This window comes from Cibotium barometz, chromosome 15 (assembly GCF_041138505.1).
Source record: "Cibotium barometz isolate CiBa-2024 chromosome 15, ASM4113850v1, whole genome shotgun sequence".
Taxonomy (NCBI): domain Eukaryota; kingdom Viridiplantae; phylum Streptophyta; class Polypodiopsida; order Cyatheales; family Cibotiaceae; genus Cibotium; species Cibotium barometz.
This window is the reverse complement of record NC_141060.1, coordinates 35,041,868-35,061,891: the sequence shown is the minus strand read 5'-3', so window position 1 is coordinate 35,061,891 and position 20,024 is coordinate 35,041,868. Positions and strand designations below refer to the sequence as shown.

At 48.9% G+C, this 20,024-nt stretch overlaps 1 protein-coding gene across 1 annotated transcript in view; it reads right to left on the bottom strand.

The window, feature by feature from the left end:
- The window catches only part of LOC147631227 (Insulinase (Peptidase family M16) family protein), a 126,083-nt gene that overhangs the window by 28,579 nt on the left and 77,480 nt on the right, over positions 1 to 20,024 (bottom strand). Inside the window, exons 19-22 of the mRNA XM_086809562.1 lie at positions 15,434 to 15,538; positions 14,345 to 14,546; positions 14,013 to 14,221; positions 13,471 to 13,595 (exon numbers count right to left, since the gene is read on the bottom strand). Of these exons, the coding sequence (XP_086665688.1) occupies positions 13,471 to 13,595; positions 14,013 to 14,221; positions 14,345 to 14,546; positions 15,434 to 15,538 (641 nt within the window). The remainder of the gene's footprint in view (positions 1 to 13,470; positions 13,596 to 14,012; positions 14,222 to 14,344; positions 14,547 to 15,433; positions 15,539 to 20,024) is intronic.

Sequence of the window (20,024 nt, the reverse complement as noted above, 5' to 3'; positions counted from 1 at the left end):
TAGATACATATATGCAGAGGATTGGTCTCACGCCTATGCCCTGGACAGGGCGAAGGCGGAGTGGGGCTGGACACAGAGACAGGTCACCCTCTTTCTGGAGAGACTCCGCACCCGGACAGACAGTGACTATTCTCCCTCCAAGCCGGCGCCCAAGACTCAGAGTGGAGGGCAGCTCATCCGGGCCGGCTGAGAGGGGTGAGCCAGTGGCGGCTGCTTCACTTGCCATAGCTCATCCATAAGGATCCTCTCATGGAACATCCAGGGTCTTGGTGGACCTCGCTGCTACATTGGTTGGAGCAGAATTCGCCAGGAGATCCAGAGGGCTCTCGTTGGAGGACCCATAGATATCCTTTTCATCCAGGAGCACCACCTTTCTGCCGGGCGTACCCGCACCTGCGGGAAGATCTTGCCAGGTAGGAGTCACACTTTTTGGTCACCGGCATATGGCTCCCAGGGGAACCAGGGTGGAGTATGCATCTCAGTCAGCGAGCAGCTTCTATCCGAGGTTGTGGATTCGGGCACTCTGGTCCAGGTCGAGCGCAGTGGATCATCCTTCAGGTTGGGGAAGACCGCATTGGCTTCCTCAACTTCTACGCCCCTAATGGGGCGCCCGAGAGAGCTGAGTTCTGGAGCACCATTAGGCAGTCCCTCCCCATGGCAGACCATTGGTGCCTAGGGGGGATTGCAACATGCTGGAGGATGCAGAGGACAAGATGGGGGGCAGCCAGGAGACCATTCATGGGCCGGAGCTCGCTGCCTGGGAGGAACTAGTGCTGCAGGTGAGAGGCCAGGATCCGTGGACTCTCTCGGAGTTTGGCAGGTTGCAGGGGAGTTTATCTTTCTCGCACTCGGATAGACGGGCCACAGGAGTTAACCTTTCCCGCATTGACAGGTTTTACATTGATGAGTGGGCTTGCGATAGAGGTGGCACTGTGGGTATACTTGCAGGCTCCTCGTTTTCAGACCACTTTCCAGTGCTTCTCCAGATCGATGACCCTACAAGAGGAGAGCGAGGCCAGGGCGTCCGGATTCCAGATTGTCTCATAGAGGAGCCCGAGATTGCGACCAGAGTTGAGCAGGTCTGGCAGGAGCTTCAGTTCAGGAGAGGATCGGCAGCCAGCGATCTTGACAGGGGTTTGCAAGAGATCAGTAGGATGCTCAGACAGGCTGCCCTGGACCGTCTGGAGGCTTTCAGAGACCAGGAGAGGAGCCTGCGAAGGAGTCTAGCTTCCCTTCAGAGACTTCAGGAGAGGGAGCCTACGAGCCCTTGGATTTTAGAGCAGATGGAGTCAGCTCGCACAGAGATCAGATCCATCGAGGAGAGGAGGGTGGAGTTCCGATTCCATGCTCGGGCTTCTTTTTTGGACACAGGCTGGAGACAGAGTGACTCGAGATTTTTTTGAGGCGACAGGGCCTCGCTTCAAACGAGAGGGTCTCAGGCGTCTTCGGCAGGCTGATGGCCAGGTGGTGGTGGATCCCCCCAGGGTTCGGGCGATCGCCACAGATTTTTACAGGGATCTGCTCTCTGCTGAGCCAGCAGATGACAGGGTGAGAGAGGCTCGGGAGGCAGTCTGGAGCTTCAGAGACCGGTTGTGCCGGCCCATTTGCAGCACTCCCTTCTCTCCCCTTCTCGGATACGGAACTGGAGGAGGCTCTTCAGGCACTTCCTCGGGGCAAATGCCCTGGTGAGGACGGTCTCTCAATGGCTTTCTTCCAGAGGTACTGGGGTCTCTTGCATAGGGGTTTCAGATTGGCATTCCAGGAGATCATGGAGGCGGGAGACATGCCGGACAGCATGGCAGAGGGGTTGATTCACTTGATCCCCAAAGACGGAGGAGACAGACTGGAGATTAGACAGTGGAGACCGATCACCTTGCTAGGCACGGCCTACAAGGTCCTAGCTAAGGCGATCAGCAAGCGGCTTCAGGCCTCACCTTCCGGACATCATCCACTCCACGCAGACAGGCTTCATCCAGGATAGGAGCATCCTGGATAACATCTTCTCTTTCTGGGAGGCTACGGCTTTGGCTGGATTTCGGCAGGAGGATCTGGTAGTGCTCCTTCTCGACTTCGAGAAGGCATATGATCGGGTGGACTGGGCCTTCTTGAAAGGCACTATGGAGAGGATGGGGCTTCCCCCTCAGTGGATCCGTGGGGTCTCTGCACTCTACACATCGGCTCATAGCCAGGTGTGCTGATACAGGGCGTGTGCGGAGAGAGGTTTCAGCTCTCGTGCTCGGTGCGGCAGGGGTGGCCCCTTGGCGCCCTTTCTTTTTCTTTTTGTGGCGGAGGCCATGAGCACTTTCTTGACGGCACAGGATACAGGTTTGCGGGGCCTCCAGCTCCCCATCCGCACCTCGGAGGAGCTCCTAGACTCGGAGTTTGCGGATGACACTGCTGTCTATCTTCAGGGAGGAGGAGAACCTCCGCCGCTTCGCCTCAGCCATGGACAGGTTTTGCAGAGCTTCGGGCGCTTTGATCAACTGGCACAAGTCGTGTGGGTTGTGGGTCAGTTCTGTGCCCCCCCCCCCCCCCCCCCCCCCCCCCCCCCCCCCCCCCCGACTTGGAGGCCAGTTGATGGGTTTCAGTGGCTGCCCCCCGGCACTACAGTGCGCTATTTGGGATGCTATGTGGGCATTGACGTATCTCCGGAGCAACAGATAGCCCCCCTTCTTCTGAGCATTCGGAAGAAGCTTCTGTATTGGAGTACCGCTCGTTTATTTCTGGCTGGCCGAGTGGTTGTGGCCAAACCAGGTTCTGGTTGCTACCATGTGGTACATCACTTCTTGCTGGGCCTTCTCGCGGGCGTGCATTAGCCAGGTGCAGAGGCTCATCAGGAACTTTCTTTGGTCCGGTGGCGACGAGCGGCCCGCCAGGGCCAAGGTGGCATGGGCTGTGATCACCCAGCCGAGGGAGAGAGGCGCCCTGGGCATAGTGATCCTATTTGTCAGAGCCGAGCTTTGCTTGGCAAGTTGGTAGTTCCTTGCCTCCTACCAGGCGCTGAGCCGTGGAAGGAGTTTCTAGTTTCTAGGATTCTCAGCCGCACTCCTTCTCTTAGCGGCCCCTGGACCCCAGCATCAGGTGGATCTTTACAGAGCAGCGATCCAAAGGAGTGGGCCTTGGCTTCGAGGAGCGTTTTGCAGCTAGCCGTCTGAGGGCCTGGGAGCATCTGAGGCCGTCACTCTTCCATACTCCCCCGGGCACCGATGAGGAGCGCCTGAGGCAGCCATTGATCTGGAACCCCTTGATCCGACTTCCCAGTGGCCATATGGTTGGATCGCGATCTCACGTGTCGTGGGGCCCGTTGAGTTCCGGCCCAGCCCAGTCCCTAGACGATTGGATATGTTTTCAGCAGCTGCCTCTAGAGGTTCAGGAGAGGAGACTCAGCGGGATGAGGGGCAGAGAGTTGATGAGGCATGACATTGAGGCGGCCATCCCCCGGGAGTGGCGGACTCCAGTACAGGACCCTCCACCTCCACAGTGGATGGGCGTCTTTACTCGGCATGAGATCCTTCTAGCGGTCTGCGGCTCAGCAGAGAGAGTCGCCCCACTCACCTTCGAGGTGGGAGAGGGAGGCCAGCTTCAGAGGACCCGACTAGAGTTGCAGGGTTGTATCTTTCAGAGGGTGCGGGTGGTCGGCTTTCATCAGAGACAGTGCATGTAGACCCCTCACCAGCCTCGATAGGGGAGGACTATTCTTGGAGATTATGGGCCTGGGGACAGCAGGCCTCTTATTCGCCTTCAGTGGGATCCAGGCGAGTGGCTTTGGCGAGATCCCTACTCGGCCCCTACCAGGCCCAGGCACCCCCTTTTTTCAGTACACAGCGAGGCTGGGGCGGCCGATCCAGAGGCACAGGATAGCGGGCACCCCGGCGACGGCCGAGCATTGGCGGCGACAGGGGCTCTCCCATGCCTTCCTTCGGGACTTCTGGCAGCGCCTTTGGGCCAGCTTCCGGCCCCGGAAGGTGACGCTTTTTTCTCTGGCTTACAGCGCATAGAGGACTGGCTGTGGGGGCTTGGCTAGCTTTTGGCAGACACCCAGCGTCCTGCCCTCGGTGCGGCCATGCACAGGAGTCGCAGCGGCACTGCTAGCAGCTCTGGCAGCGCGCTCTCAGGATGGTTTTTTGCAGGCTCGCCAGGTGAGATGATGGCGACGTGGGGTGCGGTCGCTTGGGCCACGGACAGCGGCCCGGCCCTTGGATACGAGGACGTCCCTGGCAGTGTGGCTTGGGCCACGGACAGCGGCCCAACCCTTGGATACGAGGACGTCCCTGGCAGTGTGACCATCCAGGTCTCTGACAGGGCGATGGCGGTGGTTCCGACGCCAGACTTCTCTTCAGCAGTCTCCCAGGAGGGGGACGGGCACAAATGGGAGATGATCAGCAGCATGACGGCTTGGCACATATGGAGAGCCCGATGCAGGGAGGTCGCATGATTTCGCCATTCCTCCGGAGTGGCACACACCCATCCCTTGCCTCTTGATTCTATGTGGGTGGCCGCTTTCTCCAAGAATGACATCCACAGCAATCTTGAGCATCCAAGGACGACTCCCCCCCTTTGCCCTTCCTGGTTAGTGACTAGGCCGGACTTACCCCTACTACCTAGCGTAGTGTTCACAAAGCAAAACTCCCCCCCCCCCCCCCTTAACTCGCGGCGGATGTAACTCGCGGCGGGTGCCCGGGGGACTAGGGCCTTTGACACACTTGTTGATACCATCAATGCATGTTAAAACACTTAAACATGGCCACAGCCTTAACACAAATCCATCATCACTTTGCATAAAACATAAAGCTGGACAAAACATCCACAAATGCTGATAATGGAGCTTGCACGTGTGACACCGCATAGAGGCCGGAATGGGCTGACCCCCCCTTGGAGTATTTTATTACCCAAGGAGAATAATATCATGTACAAGCTTTGAGGGCCTTACTCTCCCCATGGGAGATGCCGGATTATCCCTATACAAATGCCATAACACAGCCCAACACAAGGCTACCAAGCCGGAACATAGGCTGTAGAAATGCCGAGCCAACAATATAATCCATATACCTCCGTGTGGGTACTGATTTCCCCAAAAACCACGTGTCTTCATGCAATAGAGAGGGTACAACAAGTACAACTCTCCATTCAGTCGGTACAGTAGGTACAATGGCTAGTACAGCATGTACAATGGCTGGTACAGTCGGTACAGTGGCTGGTACAGCAAGTACAAGTACAAATGCTGGTACAGTAGGTACAATGGCTGGTACAGCAAGTATAGTGGCTGGTACAGTCGGTACGGTGGCTGGTGCAGCAGGTACAGCAAGTACAATGGCTGGTACAACAAGTACAATGGCTGGTACAACCAGTACGGTGGCTGGTACAGCAAGTACAAATGCTGGTACGACACATACAATGGCTAGAAATCATAATAAATGATTGAATACCCTTGCCTTTAGTATTTCTTCGTGATGGAAGCCTCCAAAACAGTCCCCAACAGCCGGTATTCTTCATGGGCAGCCTTCAAGAGAGAGAGAAAGAGAGTAGTCATCATTAGAGAAACCTTCAATGGTGGTAGAGGCTAGTGTGCAGCAAGAGAGCCTCTATTAATGAAGAGAGAGGGTTCCAATTTATAGATTTGGGCCTCCCATGAGCTAAAATGGCAAGAGAAGGCTACAATGACAAGTGGAGAGCCACACAATAGCTGAAGTGACAAGTGTGAGGCCACTTGTCTCATTTTGATCCATTTTCTAACAAGTGTCAGGCCACTTGTCTCACTTTGATCCACTTTCTTGCCACATGTCCCAATCTAAGAGATGGATTCTCCCATAATCTTTACCTCTAAAAATATCCCAACTGGTAGACATTCTGTCATAGGCACTCTGCCAACTCTTGGTATCTGCTCAATTCCAGATGTAATGACGCGAACAGAATTTCCATCGGAGTCGGGCCAAAAATAGCAACTCTCCTAAATTTTAGGAGTGTGGTCCTTTGTATTCTAGGATAATCCCCCATTCCCAAAGCTTGTACTTTCCAAATATTTAAACATCCTAGAGTCCACCAGACCCCTTTCAGACTGGGAAATGTCCAGGCTGGTGACATCCTCCCCAACTTCTTAAAAGTTGTCCGCAACTTTAAGCTTCAAGCCATATATTCAAGATATAATCATGTCCCATCGATTGGGCGAGACGAGACAGTCTCAAAAATTCCAATATAACTGAAGAATCCATGTCCCAAAGAAATGGGCGAGACTAAATAAGTCCTCCATAATACCAATATCAAAATCATGTCCCAAGATAAATGGGTGAGACAAAACAGTTCCATAAGTCCAGATAGCATAATCCATGCCAATGCATATGAAATTCAGCATTTAGAAAACAGTCCCATAAGTCCAGATAGCATAATCCATGCCACGCGAACAGAATTTCCATCGGAGTCGGGCCAAAAATAGCAACTCTCCTAAATTTTAGGAGTGTGGTCCTTTGTATTCTAGGATAATCCCCCATTCCCAAAGCTTGTACTTTCCAAATATTTAAACATCCTAGAGTCCACCAGCCCCCTTTCAGACTGGGAAATGTCCAGGCTGGTGACATCCCCCCCAGCGCTTCAATCCACCCCAAAAAACACAGCTGAGGATAATGGGTTTCCACAATCGTAGGTGGCACATCGACCCCTCCTCTCTAGAGGTTGCAGACAATCCGTTGTACTGAATTTGGCTCTAGGAGAGCCACCCCTAGCCTGCCAGTGGGATCACAGGGACTGGTATCGGAGGGACCTAACCATCCGACCAAAGGCCCCCAGTAATACATCTTTCAGTACTCGGCCCGCTTGGTCCAACGCATTTTTCTACAAGCGCTAGATAGTACCCCGACCGCAACAGCTTCCAGCAGCTCGCAGACCTAGAGACTGACCTTCAAGTTTCTCACGGACTACTAACACTGGCTCTGGAACCATTTCTAGCCTCGGAAGATTACTGTTTTCCTTTAGTTGTGGATACATCACAGTCTCACAGGTGGGCACATGGTTGGCCATCGCACGAAGGCCAACCCCGTGAAGTTGATGTGGTGCCCTAGTGAAACTACATCGGCTAGATGTGAACGTCCTTGGGCACCATCTCGTCAACAATACGCGTGTCACACTTTAAAAGTAAAAACCACATTGCACATAACAACTGAATGCTACATCATTGCACAAGATAATCTGCAAAAGAGACAAGCATTGCATAGTACACCATCACTAGGGCCACAAACAAGCCAAACACCCCCCTCTCTCAATATTGAAGTATATTATTGGAGTATTTAAAAGTGTGTCAGAGTAGTTTGTCAATCCCAGACTCGTCGAATAACTCTAAATGGCCTGTCCACTAGACCACACACTTGGAGGGAAGTGAACGTGAAATTGTTGTTCCAAGACCATGCACAGACAAGTGCTCTCGTACTAGAGCATGGCTAACACCCTCTCAGAGACCGTGGTTCAAGTCTCCCTGGTACGAGTACACAAACACATATCGGTATGCGGTGTCAATAGTAGGTACTCAAACAGGTACACTTGGTGCCAGTTCACAGCACATACATCTGGCACAATAGATGTAGGATGATATTCAGCCTGTACTTGCAGGTACAGTAGGGTTTTCAGCTTGTACTTGCAGATACAGTTAGGGTTTCTGCGTGTACTTGCAGGTGCAATTAGTTGTACTTGTAGGTACAGTTAGGGTTTCAGCTTGTTCTTTGTAGGTAGTCCGGTACAGCAGGTATAGTAGGCAGGTACAGCACATACATAGTTAGGGATAGCAAGTAAAGCAGGTACACTAGGCATAGTCACCAGAAACGAGAAACAAGCACGGAAACGGAAACGTTCGATGAATAGAAACGGGGAATCAAGTTTCTAGGGGTGGAAACAGCTATTTCCTGTGACAATATCACTTGGGAAACGAGAAACGGCCATTGAAATGGATGGGGTCCTGAAACGGAGAATCGCGTTTCTAGGGACTGAAACGGCCGTTTCCTGTGACTATGACAGTAATAGGTACAGCAAGTACAGTAGGTGCCTACAGTAAGTACACAGCAGTTACACACTCAAGCTAGTCGATTTGTGGATAGAGAGCAAAGGAAGGATGCGCCAGCTGCCAAATGTGTGATAGCATGGGGGAGAGAGAGAGAGAGAGAGAGAGAGAGAAAGAAAGTTATATTAACGTCTACGGAAGACCCCAAGGGGCTATGAGACCAAAAGTAATACAATGGTACCATGGATATACCGAGCCATGGAAAACTAAAAGAAAAGTAAAACTGCAAACATCTGACAGTACATGTGATCAACAGATGATCCTGTGTAGAGTGAGATACGTTGTGATCAGCTAATGACGATACTCACCTCAACAAGAACCAATCTGATGGTGGAGTGAATGTCAAGCCTATGTGATGGGAGCATGTCATGTCGGCAGCGAGAGAGAGAAAGAAAGAAAGTTATATTAACATCTACGGAATACCCCAAGGGCCTTTGAGACCAATAGTAATACAATGGTACCATGGATATACTCAGCCATGAAAAACTGAACGAAAAAGTAAAATGAAAAACATCTGACAGTTCATGTGATCAGTGGATGATCCTGTATACAGTCAGATATGTTGTGATCAGCTAATGAGAGAGAGAGAGAGAGAGAGTTGTGGAGGAAAGTTGCTGGAGAAGAGGTGGAAGGGGTTCAATCCCCTCCTGCCACATGGCAGGGCCCTTAAGTATACGGTGGACACTGCCCAAGCCATTAAATGGCCTCACGTGGATGAGAAGGGAGGTGAGGGTGCCCACTACGCTAGTTGGACAATAGTTATGGAACTAGGCCCCAAGCACTGGCCAACGACGGGCGGCCCGGTATTTAAAGTGAGTGTGAACTCTTAAGGTTATAAAACCTTTGCAAATATAAATAAGATTAGAAATGATATTTACCACTTGTTCACATGCCACAAACTCAGTCAGATGACAAGGCATTCACACGGTTCACGGGTGGACGTCCCCTGCCCGTGAACTGGACATGCCTTTGGCAGGCAGTCACACGAAAACAATTTCAAGCAGGCAGAGATGTGTGCATGTGCTATACAATAGATATATCTCTCGTTCCTAGAACCTGTAAATAGCAGGTCTTCCCGTTCACGGAATTGGCTCACTGGCAAGCCTAAGTTGGGATCCTTGAAAGTGGGTCCCCTGCTCGTGAACTGGACATGCCTTAGCAGGTAGTCACAGGAAAACAAGCCAAATGAAATCACTTTCAAGCAGGCAGAGATGTGTGCATATACGTTATGCAATGGATATATGTCCCCTTCTTGGATCTTGTAAATGGCAGGTCTTCCTGTTCACGAAATTGGCTCACTGGGAAGCCTAAGCTGGGATCCTTGACAGTGGGTTCCAGTCTTGGCCACACTACGGGTGACACGAGGCCTGGCCTCCCGTAGGTGACGCAAGTCCTCGGCTCAGTACGGGCCACACGAAGCTCCCTGGCCTCCCGTACCTTGGCACAAAATAGGGGAAGACTACTTGGGCGGCCAAATGGTGACATCCCCCCGGCTTCTAAATAGTTGACCTCAAATAAAAAGCCTCCAGATATGCTCGAAGAAAAATGGATAATCTTTGAAGTAGTCTTCATCAACCCATTTAGCATCTATAGACAAATGGTTCTTGAAATTCGTAAGATATCTCACGAAAGCTTACCAGCAGGTAGCTTTCTCTCCTTGTGAAACACAATCTGTTCAAGTTGAAGAACTTCTTCTATTTCATCAACCTCTGGCGGCTCTTCTATGATAGGCTCTTCTACCTCTGGCCTCACAGGCACATACTTCCACAATAGTCTCACATGAAAGGCACTATGAATCCTCCAATAATCAGGCAATGCAAACCGGAAAGCAACCTCGTGATTTGCTTGATCACCTTAAAAGGTCCGTAATACTTGGTAGAGAGCTTAGTGCATGCTCCCTCCTTTCCTGGCCTCTTATGGAGTCTTGCTTTCTCAAATTTCAGCAATACCCAATCATTCTCTTTGATGTCCACCTCTCTTCTACGCTTGTCGGTAGCACTCTTATGCTTATCTTGTGAACAAGCGAATCCATACTTCTGCAAAGCCAACATCACGATCTCTAGCATACTCATCAACTGCAAAGATCTCATCCTTAGTGGGTAGGATGGGCGGCAATATCACGTGCCAAACAATTTCACGCAGGGCCTTTCCTGTGGAGGTACGCATTGTGTTGTTGTATGCAAACTCTACCAGCGGTAGCTACTTTTCCCAAGCTGTTTTTTGATCTGCAACATAACTTTTGAGACCATCCAACACAGTTGAATTTGCAGCCTCACTTTGCTCATCCATTTGGGAATGAAACGCCGACAAACAGAGGAGCATGCCACTCACCAATGATGTTATGCCTCATGTTTGACACAACACAGGCACCATAGCCACTTATCCTTCATGAGATACCCCTCTTTGATCACATAAGAGGCATGTGCATGTCCAGCCACTAAATCAATCCATCCAAAATCAACATCCATATGGTACAACTCACACATGGCAAACAAGTCCCCATGAGAGGCAATTGACATTGCAGTCACGTATTGCTTTCTGGATAATGCATCTGCCACCACATTCTTCTTTCCTGGAGTGTGCATAATCTGAAAATGAAACATAGAAAAGAAGTTTGTCATCCTCATATGCTTCTCCAAAAGCTTTGTTTGCGTCAAGCAGTGCCTTAGGCTTTGATGATCTATCTTGACCATACAATCAGCCCCAAGAAGTTAGTGTTTCCAAATACTCAAGGCATGAATCACAGCCAACAACTCCTCCTCATAAATGCCCAAGGAAAGCTCTACATCATGCAAACGATGGCTTTCATAAGTTATGGCATGTCCTTCTTGATTTAGGATAGCCCCAATGCAACTTCAAAATGCATCACACTCCACACAGAAAGGTTTCTGCAAGTCTGGAATGATCAACACAGGCCCACTTATAATGGCATCCTTGAGGCAAACGAAAGCCCCTTTCTCATCAACTGTCCATTTGAAGACTGCCTTCTTCTTAGTGAGCTCATGCAATGAGAGAAGCAATCCATGCAAAGTGTCTGATAAAAATGCCTGTAATATGAGCATAAACCCAAAAAGCTTATGTACTTCATGTACAAAAGATAGCTCAGGCCAATTCCAAATGGCTTCAATCTTTGCACGATCCATCCTGACACCATTCTTTGATACAATATGGCCCAAATAGTGAATCTTGAAAAGGAGAAATTCACTCTTTTTCGCATTAGCGGTGTTCCTCCTCATTCTTGGAAAATACCAAGATATCATCGAAAAAAACACCTATGAATTTCCGATGCTCACAAAAAATGTGGTCCATCATTCTATTGAATGTGGTCGGGCCATTCGTGAGACCAAACATCATAACCAAACACTCATATAGCCCAAATGACGTCCTGAATGCCGTTTTGTGTACATGTGGTGCCACACGCAGCTCGTGATACCCACTCTTAAGGTCAATGCAACTAAAACATGTAGACCCATCAAGTTTATTGAGGATGTCATCTATGCACCGGATTGGAAACCGGTTCTTGATAGTAAGCTTATTTAAAGCCCGGTAATCCACACACACATACAAAATGAACCATTCTTCTTCTGTACTAGCAAGGCCGATGAGCAATATGGCGAAGAGCTTGGTTGAACCAAACCTCGGTCCAAAAGCTCCGTCACCTGTTTCATAATCTCCTCTTGTTGTGCTCCGCTTACCCTATATGCAGGTCTATTTGGTAAGGAGCTACCCGGCACTAAATCAATGCAATGATCCTCAACACCAAATCGATGCAATGATCCTCGAGTCTCTCAGGAGGTAGCTCTCCTAGTAATGCATCTGCTAAGCAATCCTTGCATGCATTTAAAAATCTCAATCTTTCACTTGTGAAAGTATCTACATATACATCATTACATTCAACCTTATCACGAACAAAGACCAAGTTCATGGAAATACTTTTCTTCATTGCTTTATTAATCTAGATATGAGATACAACTGGGATGGAGTCTCCCTCATGGCCAACATCTATAACATGCATGTGACCTTTATACATAAAAGTAATCCTGTTAATTCTATACTCCTTGCATGGCTCTATGCTGTGATACCATGGTTTCCCAAGCAATACATCACATCCATTGAGTGGTGCAACCAAAAGTTCTCATTATCAAGGTAGCCTTGAATATGTATGCGCAACTTCCCAAATGATCCAAGGTTACATGCACTTCTTTACCCACAAATGCGGCCTCCGCTTCTATTTGGGGTCCGCTCTAGGAGGAGAAGGCTACCTCATACAATTGAGGGGGGGCATCCACACACGTGGGGGCTATAATGCCAAGTGCGCTCACCACCCCTGTCAGTGAGAAAAGGACCATCACGCCAAATCCTCAATACGACTTTGTTGCACTTTCGCATGCGGTCAGAGCCACCCTAAAGCTTCCCCCACTATCCGCAGAGGGTATGAATGATATCAAGCCAAATGCTGTAGATGGACTCTGCTGGCGGGGTGAGGGTGCCCTCAATAGTTTCCCTACAGTGAGCTCTCCAAATATGCCACGCCGCAATACTATTGCAAATCTGCCATCTTTGGCAGGAAACGGAAGTCCAATGATCAGTGGAGGGCGTTGGGACTGGAACTGCAAAGATATAAAGATGAGAGCCTTGCAAGGCAAGGGCCCCACCATCCTCATATGCCATGGCAGCCACAGCCTCAGTGACCCACCACACTGTGCCCCGAGTAACTGTGCAGGAGGGGGCCCGGTTTGTAAAGAAAATGCAGAGCACCCTCTGCCAACCTGCTGAGTCTTCGGGCAATCCCAAAGACAATGTCGTTGGGACTCCTGAAGATGGCCACACCTCGAATATAAACTGTTGGCCTACCTCCGATGGCCAGCCAAGTGCCAACCACCAAGCTCTCATGTGCCAAGTGCCACAGAAAGAGAGTGATCTTTCGCAGCCTAAAACTATCCCGCAGTCTCTTCCAAAATTTGACAAAAATTGAGGAGAGAGGCCGTGAGACTGCCAATGCCCTGCTGCTCCTGAAGTGCCCCCAATCGTGGGCGTCTGAATCCTAGTGCCCAACCATGCAGTGTAAGCGAAGGAGGAGGTGCCGAGAGCCTCCTCTCTGTCATAGGAGTCATACCATGTCCACTCCCCATACCATTTCAGGGGGGGGGGGGGGGGGGGGGGGGGGTTGTCAGCGGGGGGATGGAAGAGTCCATGTCAAAGCTTAATCATAAAATCTTTTATGAAGCATCTTGCAATTTTCTAGGGCATATATAAAGTTGTCCATAAACATTGATCCTAACTTGAGGTCCACAACCGTTAAAGGACCTCATTTCTTGTATTACTATCTAATATATCTCTATGCATGATTCTTATGCTTTTATCAGTTTAAGAAAGCATCAACACCACACTTGAATTCTATACATGGAAACAAAAATCCTTCTACAGACCTGTTTAATAGAGCTACAATATATCCAAGTTGTTGAACCGATCGCAGCTGATGAAATGCTTCTTGTTTCGCACTCAAGATAAAAAGCTCCAAAAGCACATTCAACAGTGTGTCATCCTGACCCACCTGTGTATAAAAGGAAAGCTGTTCTCAGAATCAGGGACTGGCAATTTTAGGTTAAACTCTACAATAATCTAAAAAGCCTCACACAAGATTTTTCACATATATACATGAGGGACGGCAAGCACCACCGCCACATAGCCTTGTAGCATGCCTTATCTACACATATACATGAAGGGAAGCTAGCATAACAGCCACACAGCCTTGTCTCTTGCTAGATTGAGACATTGCAAGAAACAACAACCAAAGTAAACTAAACCACATGCTCCCATTAAGACCAGCAATCAATCTAAGCTAAAGCTAAGCTACGATACTTAGACAGATACCGTACCCAAACCATAAACCACACACATACTTAGTCAAGAGTTACAAAATGCTCCCCTATCATTCAAAATGGAATCTCTAGATTGAAAACGAGCTTACCTGTAAGTATAGCTGAAGTGCAGAGTTCGCATCGGCCATGTTTAAGGCAGTAACAGGATAGTAAACATTCGCTTGAGATTCTAACTTCACGATCCTTCTCTCCGCATGTTGAGCCTCAAAGATAGCCTTAGATTTGAATAGATGCCCCTCACACAAGGATTTCTCAATCATTAGGGTCAAAGAATCAGCCTCAGATGCAGTCATGTTCCCTGTGAAATGTACAAAACCATATACAAGATACACCTTCCTTCATTTATTTGTGTGCGCACACACACATCAAGGAAAATGATACAAAAATACGCTGACTGAGTAGATAGGGATATTTACAGTACCTGCAACATAACATTCAAAATAGAGCCGAGACAGCAAGCGTGGAAAGAATGCAGTAAGATCAGCGGCCTCAATAGGTGTAATAGCTTGAATGTATGCATTGATATCCCATTTCTTGTGTTCTAAAATCAATGAGCAGTAGTAAAGAGCTTGTTGATAGGGTTGCCGAAATCGGAAATTTGTGTAGTCCTTAAGAACCTTTTCCTGGTTGCAAGAATTTCTAATCAGAAACTGGGTAAACAGTTTAGAAATAGACATTTATAAGGGTTTAATAACATAAAACCAAAATTTAAAAAGGCCTAAATGGTATAGATATCTAATCCAATAAAATTACTAGCACTAAAACGCAAGCAAGTCCATGCTTGAAAACATTTCATTCTCTCTCGTACAAATCCAATCAATCAGGCATTCACACTAACAAAATTGATGACATGAAAAACTCTTGTTTAAGGGATCATTTACACCAATCTCTCATCTTATAAAACATCCTACACACTTCATTTACATAGATCTCCCATCTTACAAAGCATTGTTTCTCTTGCTCTCATCAAAGAAGCAAGCATATCCTGCACTCAGAAGAGTCGCACACCTGTATCTTGTTCCAACTACAAGAACAAGCCTGTACGTTGCACTCTATCATAAATAAAAGCATGTACCTTGTTGACACTTCTCTTGTATCCATCTGAGCACAATTCTATACAACTGTTAGGAAGCATGTCACAAGCACTTGACAACACTGTCAGATTCTGTCTACTGAGCCAAACCCCCTTGCTAGTAGGTTTAAAGTGAGTGGTGCCCTGATCCCTAGTGGCATGGGGTTGTGGTGGCAAAAACATCACAAACAGCTCTTTCTCTACAGTATTGGAAGGATAGTAGATAGTGTTAAGGATGGGCACAAGATGGCCTTCGTCATTTTGGATAGAATCCAAATAGCATCTCTCATAATTTTGTTAGAAGCTCATGAAGAAGCATGCATGCACATATATACACTTTCACAGACACAATCATAAATATCATGTGGATAAGCATAAATAATTACTAACATTGCACCTGAACTACAATAAACATGACAACCAAGAAGGCGGTCTTACCTTCATGACCGAGAAACGGGCTTCTCTGACTTCAAAGTTGACTATCTTTTCTATTATTTTCTCTAAAAGAGTGGTTATCTTATGATTGTAACCAGATATGGACACCTGCAATACATACGTGCACAATCTATCAGCATTAACACCTCAAAGCAGCTATTTAATGTGAGCTGAAAACAAACAATCAACGAGCAGCCAAAGCTAAAACAATTTGCAATCTTTGGACAGTCTCTAATGCATGTGAGATGTTAGAAAAACGAGTTTCTGAAGCATAGGTTATTCAGAAAATTCCAAAGACCCTTCTGTTTCTTTTGAAGGACATGAGAACATTCAACCCTCAGCAAAAAAGTGATCCAAAACAAGACCAGTTCTCTACGCATGCGTTGAGCCAACTTAAAATACGAGAAGGTAAGCAGTTGGAAAGCACATGGAAAGAGGATTCTCAATGTGTTGCAAGATCATTCCAACTCAAAAGGTACAGTAAGTTGAGGGACAGTCATGAAATACTTGCTTCCATGTGTATGAGTAATAAAAAAAGAATAGTGTACTTAACGTAGCTATCCCCAATGAAGACTCAGTCCCCATGTCCCTAACCACTATGAGCCAGGCAGTTCATCCAGCCATGAACCGTTCTCTTTGACCTTGCTTGAGGTATCTGGTAATGTCCCCTCCTTACGCAAGTTGGTCCGCCACTTTATCTCCTTAAAAGAAAAAAGAATTTTGGATTGTGAACTTCTCATGCACCCAATTACCATGGGAGGGCTAAACTTCAAGGTCCTTTTTTCCCCATTTTTTCGAGAAATAGATCCTTCTATTAGTTAAAAGCAAAACCAGCCAACAGGCTGAAATACATGCTTATAACCTCCAAAGGAGGAAGAGACACTGGTGAGGGTAGTCCCCTCCCTCGCTGGCCGCTCTCAAAGGGAACTACCTCATACCAAGTGGGGTCACCGGCACTATCCGAGAGGGAGGGACCCTCTTGCCAGATGGGAAGGAAGGCCTCTCGATGTCTCCACATGCAGTCGGAAACTCCCTGAAGCTTCCCCCGCTGACTGCAGAGGGTATGAATGATACCTGTCCATACGGCACAAATGGACTCCGCTTTTGGGGGGGGGTGGGGGGGGTCCCTCCATGGCCTCGCTGCACTGTACCCGCCAGATGTGCGATGTTGCAATGTTGCTAATGATCTCCCACCTTTGACAAGTGCCGGACGCCCAGGCCACTACTCGAGAGTCGGGGGGTGGGGGCAGACTCTATCCTGCAATGGGTGAGCCTGAGGGCCTGACCATCATCTATCTCCTCATAAAGGAGGACGGGTCTTGACTCTGTCACCAAGGCAACTGTCCCCCAAGTGATGAAGCAGGAAGAAGTCCAAGAGGTGGTGAATAGACAAAGAATCCTCAGCCAAACCTATTGTGCTTTGGGCAGTCCCAAAGGCAATGTCGCTGCGACTCTTGCCCGGTGTAGCTGCATCTCGTGCACTGTGCTAGACGACCACCAATGGCCAGCCACATGCAAAGTGCTAAACTCCTATAAGCTACCTGCCAAGGGAAAAGAGTGACCTTCCGAGGTGAGAAGCTGTCCGACGGTCGCTTCCAGTAGTCTCTAAGGACGCTAGGTGAGATGACCTGGGAGGACCAGTAGTATGCTGATGCGCCAGTACCACGAATCTCGTGCATCTGGATCCGGCAGCCTAGCCTTGCCGAGTCGTGGAAAAAGGGGTGGTTGGGCTCTCTGGGCTGAAGGGTTCTGTCCACTCCCACTCGCTTGGATCCCACTAAATCCGCGTTGGCCCTCCTAGAGCCAGAATCTCCAAGACTGTCTCCAACTATGTGTGCCAAGGGGGGGGTGCGGGGGGGGCGATGTGCCAGCGATGCTCATGGAAGCCGATGATCTGGACCCTCTGAAATGAGCCACCGCTAAAGTCCTCTGCTAGGGAAAGGGTCAAATGTCCATGACATCCTACTGAGCTCGTCCCCCGTCTGAGCCAAAGGGATGTCGTGGCGTGTGAAAGCTCCCAGCCAATGCAGGGGGCCAGCGGTCCTGGAGGGGGGTCTGTCAACCACGGGGGGGGGGGGGGGGGGGTGTGGTTGGAATGCCTGAGTCGATGGCGAGCACTATCTTCCGCAAGGCATCTATCATGAGCCTCCTTAGAAAGCCGCTTGAAGCTAGTCCACTCACCAAGAGATTGGATTGGGCCAAAACTAAGGGGGGCCCAGGCTATCTCAGAACGCGTGCCCAAAGGTTGACCACGGGCATCCTGAAGAGGCGGTTCCAGATCAACGGTTGGAGGATTCTCTCCTCATTCGAGGCCGGACGCGGCCGCGGGGGCCCGGGGGGGGGGTGTTGGGGAGGGGTGAGATCCGATCAATCGGAAAACCCTTCCAAGGCTCACCATCAGGTAGAAGGCCTTTGACAATCAACTTGCCTAGCAAGACTCTGCTCTGCACCATTGGGTCTACGATGCCCAATCCTTCATATGTCTAAGGCTGAATAATCACTCTCAAGGCAACCTTGGCCTAGACCTCTCAAACCCAGCCCATAGAAAATTCTGGATCGGTCACTGCACCCAACTAAGGCAAGCTCTAGAAAACGCCCAGCAAGAAGTGATGTACCACAAGTTGGCCAAGAGCACATGGTTGGCCACAAGGTGAGGAAGAGGCGGGCGGTGCTCCAATACAAAAACTTCTTCCAAATACTCAAAATAGAGGGGGCAAGCTACTGCACGGCCGAGATGTCAATCCTCCCGACACCCGAGGTAGCTGACCGGGGTGCCCTTGGGGATCCCCTAAAATGTCTCAACTAGACGCCAAGTCGGGGTGGGTGAAGCTCCTACCCAAAAACAACACAACTTGTGCTAGTTGATCTGAGCTTTGGATACTAAGCAGCAGGAGGGCAGATCTTTGCAGGTTCCCCTCATCTCTGGAGAGGTAGGAGGCTGTGTCGTTTGCAAACTCTGAGTCAAGTAGCTCCTCCTGGGATTTAATGGGGAGGCGGAGACCCTGGAGTCCCGTCTCCTGCGCAGAGAGAAAGCTATTCATCGCCTTTGTCACAAAGAGGACGAGGAAGAAGACTAGGAGGAAATATTGTCTGACTAATCTGGAAATCGAAAACCTATCCCTGGAGGCCCCGTGGATGGGGACCTGACTACGAGCTGTCGAATACCCAGCAGAGACGCCTCTAATCCATCCTGCCGGAAATCCCATCCTAAGCATGTTGTCCTCTAGAAAAGCTCAATCGACCCTGTCATCGGCCTTCTCAAAATCCAAAAGGAGAATTACCATGTCCTCCCTACGAAGTTTGGATGCAACTATCACCTCCTAGATGTTATCCACGATGCTTCTATCCTGGATTGTTACATGCACTGAGCTTGATCGTGATAACACACAACATGGCCTTCTTTATACCTTTATATGGTGAGAATCTTTAGAATCAACTTTAGAGAGTAGAGAGAAATGAAATGAAATGAAATGATATATTAACGTCTCTAAGAGGCCATAATGGCCTATGAGACCAAAACTGAGAGTACATCTGAAGTTGGTGTCTCATCAAAGAGAACAACTAAATGAGACTAAAAGTACAATAAACTAATTGTCTTATAGTTATAAAAACGGAATTGTAAGACTCCGAGATGATACTGAGTAAAAAATACTAGAAAATGTATATCAGGAAGATCCATGTATGCTGATCAGTTGAAGTGTTGCCCTCTCCTTAGATCAAGTATCTCCGCCATGGGGCTATCTAGAATGGAGAGGTCGTAGAAGCGAGGTAGGCGCCTTCGATGCCGAGCAATAATGGCTCTGATCTTGCGATGGTGAGGATGCCGTGGTCGGGATCCTGGTGGTCGTGGCCGACGAGCATGACATAAGATGACTGCTCTATCACTGGTGACTCCCTGGGAGCGTGGTTGTTGCCCTAATGGCCCAATGGAGAAGGTATCAGGAGGTGTGTGGGCTGGGTTGCTGGTGCTGGTGCTGGTGCTGGTGCGGAAGAAATCTGTCAGGGTTCTCTGTCTAGGTACATCATGGCTCAGTCTCCTGTCTACCAAGAGTCTACCAAGAGGGTCTCTCTGTGTCTCCTCGGCTCAAGTAGGAACAATCCCAGGCATCTCTGATCCTCAAACTCCATGACCCTGCGTAACGGCCCAAAACCCTCTCAGAAGAGGCAGTGATATCTCCCTCGGATCTCATAATAGACTATACATCAGCAAATGTAGTGCTCCTCTATCTCTACCTCCTGGTAGCATAGCTGACAAATGCGGTCATCCAAGATCTGATGCACATATCGCCATGTCTCAATCCGCAGCTGGTGTGATGAGGTCTAGATCTGTCCAATGGCACAACGCATCCCATGTGATAGGTGTACATCCATTACGCCGGGCAGGTGCTAAAATCATCTGGTGAGAGGTGTAGAAAATGGCTCTTGTAATGAGCCATTTTTGTGCCTATATCCTCTCTGTGTCCACTCTGATGATATCCATCCTGATCACACGGTTTTTCTCTGAGCGGGTGAGATCCAAAAACGGACAATCCATACTGTACTGAAAGGGTGGTAGTGCCTCAATCCGCAAACCATGTAGGTAAAACCATGATCT